Source organism: Cyprinodon tularosa, unplaced genomic scaffold, assembly GCF_016077235.1.
Source record: "Cyprinodon tularosa strain WSP-4 unplaced genomic scaffold, ASM1607723v1 ctg41, whole genome shotgun sequence".
Classification (NCBI taxonomy): Eukaryota; Metazoa; Chordata; class Actinopteri; order Cyprinodontiformes; family Cyprinodontidae; genus Cyprinodon; species Cyprinodon tularosa.
Genome location: NW_024039130.1, coordinates 1844869 through 1859676, shown reverse-complemented (window position 1 = coordinate 1859676; position 14808 = coordinate 1844869). Strand labels below are relative to the sequence as shown.

Sequence of the window (14808 nt, the reverse complement as noted above, 5' to 3'; positions counted from 1 at the left end):
AGATCATACAGTCAAACTGATACAAAGTTTTCTATCCAAGGAAACCCAGTTGATTGCATTGACTCAAATACAATCCCTCACACTAAGCATATTTGTAGCGACAGTGGAGAGGAAAAACTCCCTTTTAACAGGAAGAAACCTCCAGCAGAACCAGGCTCAGTGTGAGCGGCCATCTGCCGAGGCCGACTGGGGTTCAAGGAGATAGAAGCAGGGATACAAAAAGCAGCTGTAAAAGGCGGCCCCGTCCAGGAAACACACAGCCAGGCAGACGAGCTCCGAGCCAGCTCCCATGCCCATTGAGCATGTTTGGGATGCTCTTAATATGACAGCGTGTACGGGTTCCTGCCAATATCCAGTACCTTCGCACAATGAAAAGGAGTGGACCAACATTCCACAAGCCACAACTAACAACCTGATCAACTCTCTCAGCAAAGGAGAAGTGCTCACTATCACAGATTTAATAATAATAATAATAATAATAATAACAAATTTTATTTGTAATGCACTTTACTTAAAAAAAAAAAATCTCAAAGTGCTACAGGTAAAATCATAATAGAAGGGTAAAATCAAAATGTAAAACTAAACATCGCTTTAAAACACTTATGAATAAAATCAATAGCATAATTGTAAAATGTTAAAAGTCATACGTCCTGCTAAAAAGAAATGTTTTTAATCCTTTTTAAAAGTCTGAATAGTCTGTGGTTCCCTCAGATGATCAGGGTGGGCATTCCAGGTCTGAGGAGCGGCAGTGCAGAAGGCACGATTGCCCATGATGCTTAGCTTAGTATTTGGGAGGAGGAGGTGGTTCCAGTGTTTTGAGCGGCGGGATCGTGTTGTAGTGAGAGGGGTGAGCAGTTCCTTCAGGTTTAGTGGGGCATTTCCATAGATGCATAGATTTAAACTGGTTTGTGAACAATATTTTAGGGAAATGGTTATATTTTGCATGTGGAAAAAGTATTAGATCTTTGAAGTCAGCTCATAAAAAATGGGAGCAAATCCAAAAGTATTAAGTTCATATTTTTGTTGAGTGTAATTATATCATAACTTAATCCTGCTGTAAACATTGCCACATCTTCATCATGGACCTGCATCTAGTGTCCCTTAGTCTGACTGATGCTAGCTCAGAAATAAAATGAATTGAAAATCTAGTCGCAATGTTAAACAATGTTAAAAATTAAAAAGAATATAAATACTTTTGCCATTAGACAAATAAAGCATTAAATGCTGTTCCTTATGTACACACCTGTATTGAAACATTTACTCTAAAGTTAAGATCTGTCAGGTTCTTCTCAGAAGCTGAAGATGAATAAACTGAAAAAGAGCCCTTTGATGGGTCACTTGAACTGTTTTTCTTTCTCTGTTAGTCATTCGGCACGTGCTATCAACTTTATGACGTCAACAGTAACTGGTTAGATGGATGCACCACCCTAAGATCAATATCAGTGTTGGGTAAAAAGCCACTGGGGTCTTCAAAGTGCATGTATGTTTGTCTACATGGTGCACATAACATTTGACTATAAGTTTGGAAACAGATTGGCTTTTAATGCATGAATTAAAACTCCAAATATCCTACCTGGTTGGATGGAGTCTTTCATTTGTTGGGCTTGTTGATTTCGATTGGTCTTCCTTATTGTGTAAATCCTTGAACCTTTTGATGCATAGTCATCCATTTGGTAGGACAACTGCAACGACCGATACCTTGCTTTGACTGGCTCCTTTTCTGGCCACCCATACTCCTTGAATATAATCTACTCACACACACACACACACATATACACACAAAAGTATTTATAAACTTGTTTTTTATTTTTGTAAACATCTGTAAATGCACTTTCTGCTTAAAAGGAAACTAACCAGCAGTGCAACACATAAACAGAGAATGACCACAGCTCCAAAAACCAGCCCAAACGTCACCAACCAGTCTGGTCGAAGTAATAGGTCACGTCTTCTGCTTATTCCCATTTGGGTCAAATGTCTCGGGATGGCTGGGAAGAAGGGCCCTGGCTCATAACATTGGCCCCCTGAAGGCATCACTCGCACATACTGGAAGGAATTTGAATCTCCAGTTATTTACACTTGACCATTTCTATATTTTTTCCTCTCAAATGAGACAAAAATGTTTCTCATGTGCTTCTTTAAATATCTGTATCAGTTTTATTCATGTATTTTCTCTATCATTAGATAAAGAGCCGAATACATGGAAACCATGAATTCCTCCTCTCCAAAGCAAAACATGGTAGTAATAGCTTCATGATATAATGATGGAATTATGACTTAGTTTATTAAAAACACCTTAGTTCATATCTAAAGTATGTAGTATTTCTGGTAATTAATGAGTATGGTTAGTACATATTGATGTTTTTATTTAGGAGTAGGTGCAACACTTTGAGGGGGCTATGTTTAGTGATAGGTGTTTTATTTTTATTTTTTTATTTGTTTGTGGCTGCATCCTCTAGGTGTTTTATTTTTGTTTATTTGTTTGTGGCTGCATCATCCACACTGGATGTTTTATTTTATTTGTATTTTTATATTTCCTATTATGTATGGAGGTCAGTGGAGGGGGTGTTGTAAAGGAGGAGATACATAGACAAAAGTAGAGAAGGTAACTAGCTGACCGAACTTGCCATGTGAGAATGAGGGAAAAGCTGTGTGCTTGTGTTTAATTATTACTTTATTTGTGCTGTTCCTTTATGTCACATTTTCATGTGGTTTAATTTACTGAGGAGAAAAAAGCTGTCTGCAAGGGATTTGTGATGATTTATAATGAACATTTCTTACTTCTGTCAAAGATATTCCCCTACTTTTTTTGCAATATTTTTTTTTTTAATGCAATACAAATTCACATTTTCAAGCATGAACGGCATGTTTAGATTTACGCCACACTTTTCTGAATCTGAGTTAAGTAAACTATGACAACTCAAAACCTCAATTTAAAAGAAAGGATGCCAGTCAGAGGTGGATTTTCTAAACCCCAGACTACCACAACACCATGTCTGATTGTAATTATGGTCATAGTTTTAGGAAATACTGCGTTAGTTTTACTCATGCAACTCTTAAATTAGTGATATGCACCAATCTTAACAAAGCCAAGTTATCCTTGCAGGCCTTTAGACAATATTTTTGTTTCAGCTGTAACCTCGAGGAAGATTTTTTGTGAATGGGTTGAATGTGTGTCTTAGTAGTCTTGAGAATGGGGCATTATGTGTTACTTTTTGTCATTGTTTTTTCTTTTATCATGTTGTCTGACAGGCTCTATTTAAGTGAGCATTTCATTTAATTGGTACAGGAACAATCAAATCTAAAAAGAGAAGAAATCATATAATGTGTCTAATATAACTAAGTTACAAATATAGTGCTTTTTCCATACTGTAGGTGTATGTTGGTTTATATGGCTACACTTAGGATTAACTCAAATTTGTTTCATCTGTTATAAAAATGTTTAAAAAAACAAAAAAAAAAGGTAAATCATGTCACAGACTCTGCATCACACTGATAACACCAAACTAAAAATATATATTTGCACCTTATATATTAATGCCCTTAACTTCCATATCAATGCGTTTTTGCACAATGTTGTTTTTTTCTGCTACACTCTTTAAATTTGATCACTGCTGCACTTTGTTGTCTAAGTCTAATAAAAAAGAAAAAAAATACTAGGAAGCAAATTGCTTTACCCAGAAATTGCTTGAATTAGATTAAGTTCAGACCCAAAAATAATCAGAAGCATGAGTTTTTCTATTTCCTGGATTTTCCTATATTACCTCGTTGATTACATTGATTGTTGTAAAACAATTAATCACATGACCTATAAAGTGTTAAATCCGACACAAATAACAGCACAAAACTATGTTTGAACTAAAGCTTACCATGTGTTTATGCTGGTTGCTGCTAAGTTTGAAGACATAAACTCCAGGGTTGGTAAATACCACTGAGAAGAAGGAAGGAGGAGTCCAGGACAGTGTCAGCTTTTCTTTCAGCAGCCTGAACGAGCCCCAGTCAAAATCACTGTTTGTGTTGTAGAGATTTTCACTGAGACGTGCAGAGAAGATAAGAAATGTTAAAAAGATAGTGGATTCTTTTTAAAAAGTTGATCATTAATAAATAATGAATCTGACTTACACATCATACATCGGGTAATGGTGCATGCTGATGGTGAAAAGTAAAATATCTCCCAAGTGGAGACATGTTGTTGGGTTGAGAACTCCAGTTCTACTTAGCGGACTCTTATCTTCCGTGTCAATCAAGTCTTTATTCCACTGTCTGAAATAAGGGTCTCTTTTTGCATTACTGACGTTTTCTGTAACATTTACTTCATCCAGGATATTATAATCTTCCTCTGCAAATCAGTGAAGCAGAAAGTCATTAATGTAATAATTTGATTTTCATGTGTTCATTATTTCCATTCATTGTTATTGTATTGTGTGGGTGGTATACATCAGTGACAAACCAGTTGAAGTGGTGTCTGGAAACAGTTGCTGAATTTCCTCTGGGAGCCCACTGAGGAGGCCAAAGAATCCTTCCTCTGCAGCCGTGACACAGACAAGGAAGAAAAAGGAGGTCATGAGTGTGAAAGGGAGCCACAAAGAAGTCTGCTGCAGAATAACAATTGTTTATGTATATAATTGAAAGTTTATCTCCACCTGTTGTCTGAACAATGTAGACAGGACGTGAGGATTTGTGATGGCTGCTGCACTGGAGGGTCCCCTGGGAATCCCACCTTTCAAAAACGGTGTGCAGCACACTGCCTGAGATACTTGACACCTGCAGACACACCATAAAAGTGGTTCCCATTTATGGGTCAGGGCAAAACAGGAGCTTAGGCTGTAGGTTTTGTTTACAATAAATGTAGTGATGCATCTTTGTATGCATTATCTGAACTGGCTTTGATGCTTGCTAATCCATAGTCAGTGGAAATATAATATGGATGTTATAGTAGCATTTAAGATAACATTCAGTAATGTGATATATTTTATCTGTACTGTAAATCCACCTGACTTCCATAGCTCCATGTCACGGCCATGTATTTATCATATCTGCACTGGAGCTTTAGATGGGTGGCCAGCTTCCTTCTGCATAGGCCTCCACATGCAGCTCCACCAGGAGGCTCTCTGCAGACACACAGACCCAGTTCCCTGTCATAACCACTGTAGTCCTCCGCTGTTTGGCACACCTGCAGGAAAACAACCAAAGCAAACCCGATTACCTGTAACATATAAATTCCTCTGTTTCAACACAACTATGAAATCATTTGTGAGCAGAAGTCACAGGAAGAGGTTGATAGTTAGATATTAAGTAGGTTTAGTAAGCTTTGAGGCCGTTCCGGGTTCAAAGATTAAAGGGCAAAGACATCCAGGTTGAACTCATTACCCTAAGCGATCGTAAGCTGTGTGTTTACTCTGTAGGTTCTGTAAACAGGTCACAGTTGTTTCATATCTTTTGTATGAGCTTCCTGTCTCATATCATTTGTAAAAGATAGACCGACAACCTTTCCCCTAGTTTTCTTGTGTGTGTCTCAGTTTGAAAAGTCCTTATCACAAATAGAAGCATTTACTTCATCTTTGCAGTGAAGCGACCATTGGTGCTGGTCCAAGCATTCCCCATATTGTGTACGTGATTTTCCGTCCCTGCAGACATTGTAGACTTTCTTCACACACATTTCCCCGTCATTAGTGGGTTGATATCCGATTGTACATAAGCAACGTCCGTCCATGCTCTATGGGAAAAGGAATAGATGGAAGAAGGGTGATATAAGCAAAACCAGGATTTAAAACATGGAGGACACTTTTAACTCTACAACTTTGTTTCTTTATTGTTTTTTGGAAATCCCTTTCAGGGTGCAGCTGAGATGATGAGCATTGTTTAAACACTTAACTCTGGTTACCTCCTTCCTACTCTTTGTCTCAAATTTTGCATATTGCAACTGTGACTTATGTTGAAATACATTATGAATTCACAATGACTACACAAAGTTTAAGTTAGCAGAGTTGTAGTTATATAAAAGCTAAATTGCTTTTATTTTTTATGCTCAGTATAGATTGTCAGATCTATGCTGATCGTCAGGCCATGACAACTTCTTCTACCAGGTCTTAAGTCTCTACAGCCCAAGAAATACCGGCAAAGCTCATTGCTAATAAAGCATGTTGCTGCTTAGCCTGACTATGGCCTTCCAGTAGAATTTTGATCTTTTTTTGTTCATCAGTTTTAGATAAAGGTTATCATTGTCCATTATTATCTAAATAAATGTTTTTAATATGCCATTGAGTATAAATATTGCTTTGGACATTTTTGTATCTGTTATAATCCTTTATTTGAGAAAATATCTTCTACCTCTGTCCAATTTGACTCTAGAACCTCAAGAAGACTGAATGCACCAGATTTACTTGCTGCTCAGCTAAACTGCTGAGGATAACTGTAACGTGAATGGAGAAAGATTTTAAATTACTTTTAAAGGTCTCCTTTCTTACATGAGAAAAATCTGTCACTCTAACATAGGTGTAAACGTATCAGATCCACTTTAGCTGCTCTATAAGCAGCTGACTCCCAAGTGTTCTCCTACAGACAACCCCGCCAAAAAATCTCATTCCACTGATCCTGAGCTGATGAGAGAAGAGGTCAACACCTATGTAACTGCAGCCACCTGGGAAACCAGATCCTTCTGTACAGTAATACTATCCTGGGCGCTCTTGGCTTGAAGCTACAGATTGTTTATCATCTAATACATCTGTGTGACAGGCAGGAAGCTCATTCTCTTGCATTCATATGGAAAGAACAGCAAGACAATAAATAAATCATAACCTTGTTAAAAGGGTATTTTCCTTTGCTTTAAAAGACGGTACAGCAAATAAACTGTGTAGCATTGCCTCAGATAAGAACATTTGATTTGGATACTTCTTTGATCTGCAAGGATTACAGGTGCTGGTCATAAAATTAGAATATCATGAAAAAGTAGATTGATTTCAGTAATTCCATTTAAAAAGTGAAACTTGTATATTATATTCATACATTACATACAAACTCATATATTTCAGATGTTTATTTTGTTTAATTTTGATGATTACAAATGACAACAAATGAAAATCTCAAATTCATCATATCAGAAAATTAGAATATTACTGAAGACCAATAAAAACAAAGGATTTATAGAAATGTTGGCCAACTGAAAAGTATGAACATGAAAAGTATGAGCATGTACAGCACTCAGTATTTAGTTGGGCCTCCTTTGGCCTGTATTACTGCAGCAATGCGGCGTGGCATGGAGTCGATCAGTCTGTGGCACTGCTCAGGTGTTATGATAGCCCAGGTTGCTCTAATAGTGGCTTTTAGCTCTTCTGAATTGTTGGGTCTGGTGTATTGCATCTTCTTCTTCACAATACCCCATAGATTTTCTATGGGGTTAAGGTCAGGAGAGTTTGCTGGCCAATTAAGAACAGGGATACCATGGTCCTTCAACCAGGTACTGGTAGCTTTGGCACTGTGTGCAGGTGCCAAGTCCTGTTGGAAAATGAAATCTGCATCTCCAAAAAGTTGGTCAGCTGCAGGAAGCATGAAGTGCTCTAAAACTTCCTGGTATGTGGCTGCGTTGACCCTGGACCTCAGAAAACACAATGGACCAACACCAGCAGATGACATGGCACCCCAAACCATCACTGACTGTGGAAACTTTACACTGGACTTCAAGCAACGTGGATGAAGTGCCTCTCTTCTTTTCCTCCAGACTCTGGGACCTTGATTTCCAAAGGAAATGCAAAATTTACTTTCATCAGAGAACATGACTTTGGACCACTCACCAGCAGTCCAGTCCTGTTTCTCTTTAGCCCAGGCAAGACGCTTCTGACGCTGTCTGTGGTTCAAGAGTGGCTTGACACAAGGAATGCGACAGCAGAAACCCATGTCTTTCATACGTCTGTGTGTGGTGGTTCTTGAAGCACTCACTCCAGCTGCAGTCCACTCTTTGTGAATCTCCCCCACATTTTTGAAGGGGTTTTGTTTCACAATCCTCTCCAGGGTGCGGTTATCTCTCTTGCTTGTACACTTTTTTCGACCACATCTTTTCCTTCCCTTCGCCTCTCTATTAATGTGCTTGGACACTGAGCTCTGTGAACAGCCAGCCTCTTTAGCGATGACCTTTTGTGTCTTGCCCTCCTTGTGCAAGGTGTCGATGGTCGTCTTTTGGACAACTGTCAAGTCAGCAGTCTTCCCCATGATTGTGTAGCCTATAGAACTAGACTGAAAGACCATTTAAAGGCTTTTGCAGGTGGTTTGAGTTAATTAGCTGATTAGAGTGTGGCACCAGGGGCCATCAATTTTGAACCTTTTCACAATATTCTAATTTTCTGATATGATGAATTTGAGATTTTCATTTGTTGTCATTTGTAATCATCAAAATTAAACAAAATAAACATCTGAAATATATGAGTTTGTATGTAATGTATGAATATAATATACAAGTTTCACTTTTTAAATGGAATTACTGAAATCAATCTACTTTTTCATGATATTCTAATTTTATGACCAGCACCTGTACTTTGCTGATCTTTGTACTTTATAGGAATGCTTAGATGAGAAACAAAGGAACAACACCTGAAAACTCTGTCCTTCTCCTTGGCAGATGCAGACATCCTGGCCAGACAAATGCTGCAGAGCCCCAGGACCACAGGCCAGTGGGGTAGGCAAGCCGGGTCGAGGGCAGTAGTGGTCTGGAGGACAGTTGAGACAGCTTTCCTCGGACACAGCTCCAACAGTTGGCCCATAAGTTCCCTTAGGACAGGGGACTGGACCAAAGCCGGCCAGAGGACAGTAGAAACCTAATATGTGCAAAACAAATGTCCCTCTATCTTGCCTTTTGATGTTATAGTTAGGGAAAAAATGAGGGAGAGAGAGAGTAAGAAGAGGAAAAATCCAGTTGGGAAAGCTTACCTGGCTTGCAGTGCAGACTTTCCTTGTTTTGTTGACTGATGTTCCCTTCATATGCCATTGCCCTCAGAACCTCAACAAAAAGCCAACAAAAGCACACGTTTCTACAACTTTGCATTTTTTTTAAGATACTGACATGCTTAAATAAAAATCCCATAAGCAACGCTTTACTACACTGAAACTGATAAAAACATTGTATCCGTTGTTTAAAAAAAACAATCTGACATAAAATTGTGTAAAAGTACTCAATTAACAAAATGCTACTGTCCGCCACCGTCCACAAATGACTATACAGCAAGCTAGTTAGTCTGCATAACTTTCAGTGGGTAGCTGAATCATTCATAAGGCCAGTGAGGTTAGGTGACAGTGACAGAAAAGTGACTGCTCAAAGGAAAGGAGTCGGCAGAGAGAAGGGAAAGCATGATCTGGCCGAAGGATCACTTTACAACATGTGTTTTTCTCAATCCTAACATGTAACTGATTATTGATTTGGCTCCAGATGAGACAACACTGCTTTTCCTTACTTGTTTTATCAAATAAACTTCTAATATTTATCCAGAAATGTTTTCTATCTCACTACAGTTTATTGAAATAGGGGCAGTTCAACAGCACAACACAGTGGCTCAACTAAGAAAAAAAACACAGCTGAATATTTAGGCATTGGACCAGGGGCACTTTCAAATAATATAAAAGTTGCATAAAACAGAAAAAGCTCTTTAATTGGCTCTTTTGGGGGAAATACACAAGAAAGGATTTCCCAATTAGTTCTGTCAATGGGACAGATAAATCAGAGAGTTCATATACTAGCAACAGTATTTTTGTCAACTTTTTCCAGGGAATAAACATGGCTAATCATAAAAGCACTGAAAAGTTATTGCTTTCTGGGAAAAATTAAGTCAACCTAGTTAAAACAATCAGTAACTAATCTGCTGGCTTCTTTCATGGTTGAAACACAGCTCAACATGAACAGTTTGATCAAACTGAGTGTACATGACGTACATGACGGAACGACATGTGCTCTGGTTTCAGTGCTAAATGGCTCCTTCCCAGAAAGACACTTTAGACTAAGCTAAAACGTTTGGATTTCCCAGGACTAGACTAGAAAAATATATTAGTCTCTAGTTTCCAACAAAATAAAGAAGGTGCATAAAAGTTTGAGTGACAAAATGCTTTTTAAATATGTGATCTAATTTTGTCAACATGCACTGTGATCAAAACTATTTGAACAACCATTTATAACAGATAGCAAAAAAATACATTTTTGTGAAATCACTCCAAACATTCAATTGGTACCTGATTATCTATGTCTGGGAAATAATCAATTGCACAATGTCAAAGGGTCGCCCTTTGCTCTATAGTAAAATGACAAAAAAAAAAAGCTTTGCTCATTGATATGAGATACTGTTAGCTTGCTGATCATTTCAACACAAGAGTTAGATAATAAGTTATATTATGTAACATTTTCTTTTCCTACAAACTCTCTCGCATGTGTTCAGTGTATCTTTTGGATGCAGCCAGTTTTCTTTTTTGAATAGATCTGGCTGATCTATGCTGACTCAGCTAATGGTCAACTCAGCAGTGCAGAAAACAGTCAACAGGCCTGTTTTTATGTTCAGCAGTCAAGGTCTTACTAAACTCTGTTACTGTAGTGAAATAAATGTGAGACTTTGGATACCTGGAATAACCTACATAGGGGATTTCATCACCACAGCCATGGACATTGACCCCACAGTGACGACTAGCAGCTTATCTAACAGAATCAGACTTAACTTTCACCCAGATCTCAAAGCCTGGTAAAACCTCACAGAAATAAGAGTAAATCCTGTGCACTGTGAAAAACATTTTTTGTGCTGTGGATAAATAGTTTATTTAATGTTATGTGTCAAGCAGATAACACAAAGTGAAAAGTTCAGAGCTTTCTGAGCGGGTCTAATTTCAACCATTGATAAAGCATAAAAAAGATTCTCACAATATTCACTGAAATTAAGCTTTATGATGGTCAAACTGTAGATAATATCATTGTGACCTCATACACTGCGTTTGTGAGCGTTTGTATACGTGTTTGATAATCATTGTGACCCTCCACGTGTTGACTGTTGACAAAGGCAGAGTTAGGGCAGCCTCTCTGATAAGAAAGACCTTTATAAGTCAGAGGCGAAGAGAAGTCAGCCCACAGACCCCCCGATCCATTGAAAGACCAGCTGATCTTCCTCTTATTCTAAGTAAGGGAAATGTAAAAAAAAAAGAATAAGTATTTTTTTTTTGTCAAATGTCTTTGTTTTTTGTGTGTAAATCTTAACTGTTTCCCTTTTTTCACTTTTAAAGAGATGATTCTGAAATTAATTATCTTCACCTTGTCATTCTCAACAACTTTAGGTACTATTTTTTTTACTTTTATGTCTCAATTTTTATGTTCTTTGTTGTTTTATTTTCTATTTTTTGTTTTTTTTCATGTGTGTATTCATTTTGTCTGCAGCATACCCTTTACACAGTGACTCCAGGGAGGCACCCTGGGTTGACTCAAAGGCAAATCACGTATTTGACAAGACAAACCTCTCAAAAGATGGACAGTAAGTCGACTAAACTGGCAGCTGTTATCAAAGTCAATAAAAAATATTATCAAATGCCTTTGGAAAATGTTAATATCCTTTGAACCATTTCCCATTCAATAATTCACACTTATGTTCAGTCCTCCCAAATTAATACCTTGTAAAAAAAAAACTTTTCTTGCAATGTCTTCAGCAAGTCTTTAAGAACCTACTGTATGATGCCAACACCTTCACTCATTTAAAGACTAAATTTTTGTTTTTTCATTGTTTTAGGTCTTTCTTTTAATTAGGCTATTGGGATAAATTCATGTTTATTCAGAGTTGCTGACCGACAGAAAGATAATTTTGCATGTGGATATGGATTTTTTTGCCGCATATAAAGCCCCTATTTGCTACATGGTCAAATAATAGCTTTACCATCAAGGCTTCCCTACCTGAGCTTCTAATCCATGCAGCTCATCCAAATTACCTCTGATTTGTATTCTAATTGCTCAGCTTGTCTTGTTTAGGTTGATAGATTGAATAGCAGTTGTTGACTTATCCCTCAACATTGTTCGCGGGTAAAGACAAGTGAATAACACACTTTTCTGATTTTTATTAACAAAAAAAGACTTAAAAAGGATTGATTATTTAACTTCTGTTTTATAATAATTTGAGCTAACTTAAAATAAAAAATGGTTGAAGGAGCATTTGGACGTTTAAGGGGCATGAACTTCCAATAGCTATGCTGGACTAAAAGTTAAAGGGTTTTATATGTATTTCCTTCCTCCTATTCTTTTAATAAAGAAAGTTTTATTTGAATTTTGCATACATATATCACGGAAGATGTACCAATAGACTTATATTGTTCAATATGATGTTTTGTTTTAGGCTTGTTCAAAAAAGAATGAATTCAGCCATCCATTACATGAAATGTTTCTCTTTCTTCCTTTAGTGGGATCTACAAAAGCATCATAGATAGCAGTGGCCTTTACACGCTTGACAATGATGACATGAAGCATCCTCTTGCAGAGGAAATGCAACGTAAGCTCACCATGGAGTCAGAGCGTCTGCGGGTCCGTCTGCGCCAGGAGCTGGCCGAGCTGAGGGAGAGGTTGTCTCCATCTCCAGCTCATCTTAGAGTCACCCTGGCAAGCATGAGGGAGCGCCTGAATCCTCTCACCCAGCAGCTCCAGCGCTCTTTGAGCAGCAATACTCAGGATCTGTGCAGCCAGCTTCAGCTGTACCTTCAGGGCCTCGAGAAATCAGCGACTCAGGCAGAGGCCAGTGCTGCTCTTTATCAAGAAGCAGTCCAGTGGATAAGCCAAACTCTAGAGAGCAGCAGCATCCAGTTAGCCAACCTCATCAGTGACTTTCAAACCTCAGCAAGTGATGTGATTAAACATCTAAAGCAGAGAGATGATGCTGAAGGAGACGCCGTTGGCTCAGAGGTCTGGCAGGCAGTGAGCTCCAAGTTGGGGGAGGAAGTGAGTTCACTGAGGAACGAGGCACAGAGCAGGTTGGAAGCTCTCAGAGCACAGCTGGCAGCTATGCTGGAGTCACCTCGGTCTCCTCAGACTGAATTGGCAGGTGGTTTAGAGGAATTCTGCCATAACGCAGCTCTGCAGAGTCAGGTTCTACCGGCCCGAATGGAGAGGCTGTTTATAGGTGTGGAGGAGGAGGTTGGTGGCGCCCCGTCTCTGCCTTCCGCCTCAGTCATGCAGGAAGGAGGATCTTTGCGGGAAGACTTCTCAGTTAAACTCTCTGCTCTGATACAGGATATAATGCACTCGGTGCAGTAACAAAAACTCACACAAATGCACTTAAAAAGAAAACATCTTGATCATTCATCCTGTATTTTGCCATTGTGTCAGAGTAGAAACTGGCTGTAAACATGAGTAAATGAAAAATGAATGCATTTAAAATTTCTCAGTTTTTCACATTCTGTATGCAAATGATGAAGAAAATATTATCAGGTATTTTACTCTGCATAAAAGTTTCTCCCTTTGTAAAGTATTTTGTTATACAAGTGTAAAAACAACCTGTTTGTATTTTATTTCTATTGCTGTAAGTTAAGAAAGGGAGAAAGGAATTACTTTATTCATCATTATTTAAGAAAGATTATCTCTATATTTTCATAAAAGTCATCTCATCCAGTCTGCTCTGTAAGGTTGTAGAAAAATGTGTGGTAGGGGTTTCACAAAAATGAAACCACAATCACAGTTAAACTTGAATTAATCCAGGTCCTAAGCATATTATCAGGTGCATTCAAACTACCGCTTCAACTGTTGTTCCTGCCCACAATCTCTACTTTTTTAATAACCTCTGTACCAGTGGTTGGAAAACTGTAAATATGTCTAAATGATACAGTACTAGAACTTAGATAATATTGGTGAACATTTGTGTAAATATTGGCATCTGTCTTTTGTTGTAATGTAAAAAATATTTTTATGTAAAGTGTTTTTTTAATGAGTTCTGAACCAAAAAGATTCTGTTGTTTTGATTTTTATTTAAGAAACATTATCTATATTTGAATAAAAGTTCATTAAACTATCCAATGATATTTCTAGACTTTTATATCTATCTATTGAAAAAAAGGAGGCCTTTAAACTGCATGGACAACCAGCTGCACTAATCCTTACATCATTGAGTGCAAAACATCTTAAAACTTTGGGTGAAAAGCACTTCTTGAATGGAATGTGGAATACTGGAGACCTGCTCTCTGGAGTGACCAATAATTTCTTTCTTGCCGGCGTTCCAATAAATGTTTCTAGGTTTGCTTTGAGAACCGCACTTTCAGAACTGCGTTATTTCAGGTCTAAACTTGAATTTAAACTTAACTGGAGAGCATAAATTCTTGCCCTCCATCTGAAAGAACCCATTTGGGATGAAGTGCAGCGGATAGCCTACCACTAGCTAGAACATCAGTGCCAATATTAGTGTCTGATCTGGCAGATGAGCTTCTAGAATAACGCCACTCTTCAACCTTATGGAAAGCCTTCCCTGAGGTGTTAGGGTCATGTTTTCAAAAGATTAGCCAACACCACATTCACTCAAGTTCATATATGTAAAACAGTAATTCAACCTGTACTTTTAAACATGAAATAAAAAAAATAAATGTTTAGTCGTATTTGATTAAATGTCAAAAAGAGGTAGAAAATAAAGGGTTCCATCTTTTTATACTGGGTGTGTGAAAATGTCAAATTTTAACTGTATAGTGTAGTTTATTGTAGGTTTGTCTTATCTATAAGTTGATGTCGAAGCTGTTCCAAAAGGTTTCTTTTTCATAAAAAGGATAATATTTGTTTTAAAAAAAAATTTTTTTTAAACTATAAATTATCGATAAGCAATTAAATGTCCAGGAATC

At 37.7% G+C, this 14808-nt stretch overlaps 2 protein-coding genes across 2 annotated transcripts in view; one reads left to right on the top strand and one right to left on the bottom strand.

Annotated features, from left to right (window-relative positions):
• si:dkey-103g5.4 overlaps positions 1-5707 on the bottom strand; it is a 29153-nt gene extending 23446 nt beyond the window's left edge. Inside the window, exons 1-8 of the mRNA XM_038298547.1 lie at positions 5552-5707; positions 4991-5170; positions 4641-4761; positions 4448-4522; positions 4120-4336; positions 3867-4029; positions 1855-2043; positions 1574-1748 (exon numbers count right to left, since the gene is read on the bottom strand). Coding sequence (XP_038154475.1) covers positions 1574-1748; positions 1855-2043; positions 3867-4029; positions 4120-4336; positions 4448-4522; positions 4641-4761; positions 4991-5170; positions 5552-5656 — 1225 coding nt within the window. The 5' untranslated portion in view covers positions 5657-5707. The remainder of the gene's footprint in view (positions 1-1573; positions 1749-1854; positions 2044-3866; positions 4030-4119; positions 4337-4447; positions 4523-4640; positions 4762-4990; positions 5171-5551) is intronic.
• Positions 5708-11042: 5335 nt separating this feature from the next.
• zgc:162608 (uncharacterized protein LOC100037332 homolog) lies at positions 11043-13652 on the top strand. The gene is made up of 4 exons (XM_038298619.1): positions 11043-11135; positions 11239-11289; positions 11390-11483; positions 12397-13652. The coding sequence occupies exons 2-4, from the start codon at positions 11241-11243 to the stop codon at positions 13241-13243; spliced, it is 990 nt and encodes a 329-aa protein (XP_038154547.1). The 5' UTR covers positions 11043-11135; positions 11239-11240; the 3' UTR covers positions 13244-13652.
• Positions 13653-14808: the final 1156 nt, after the last annotated feature.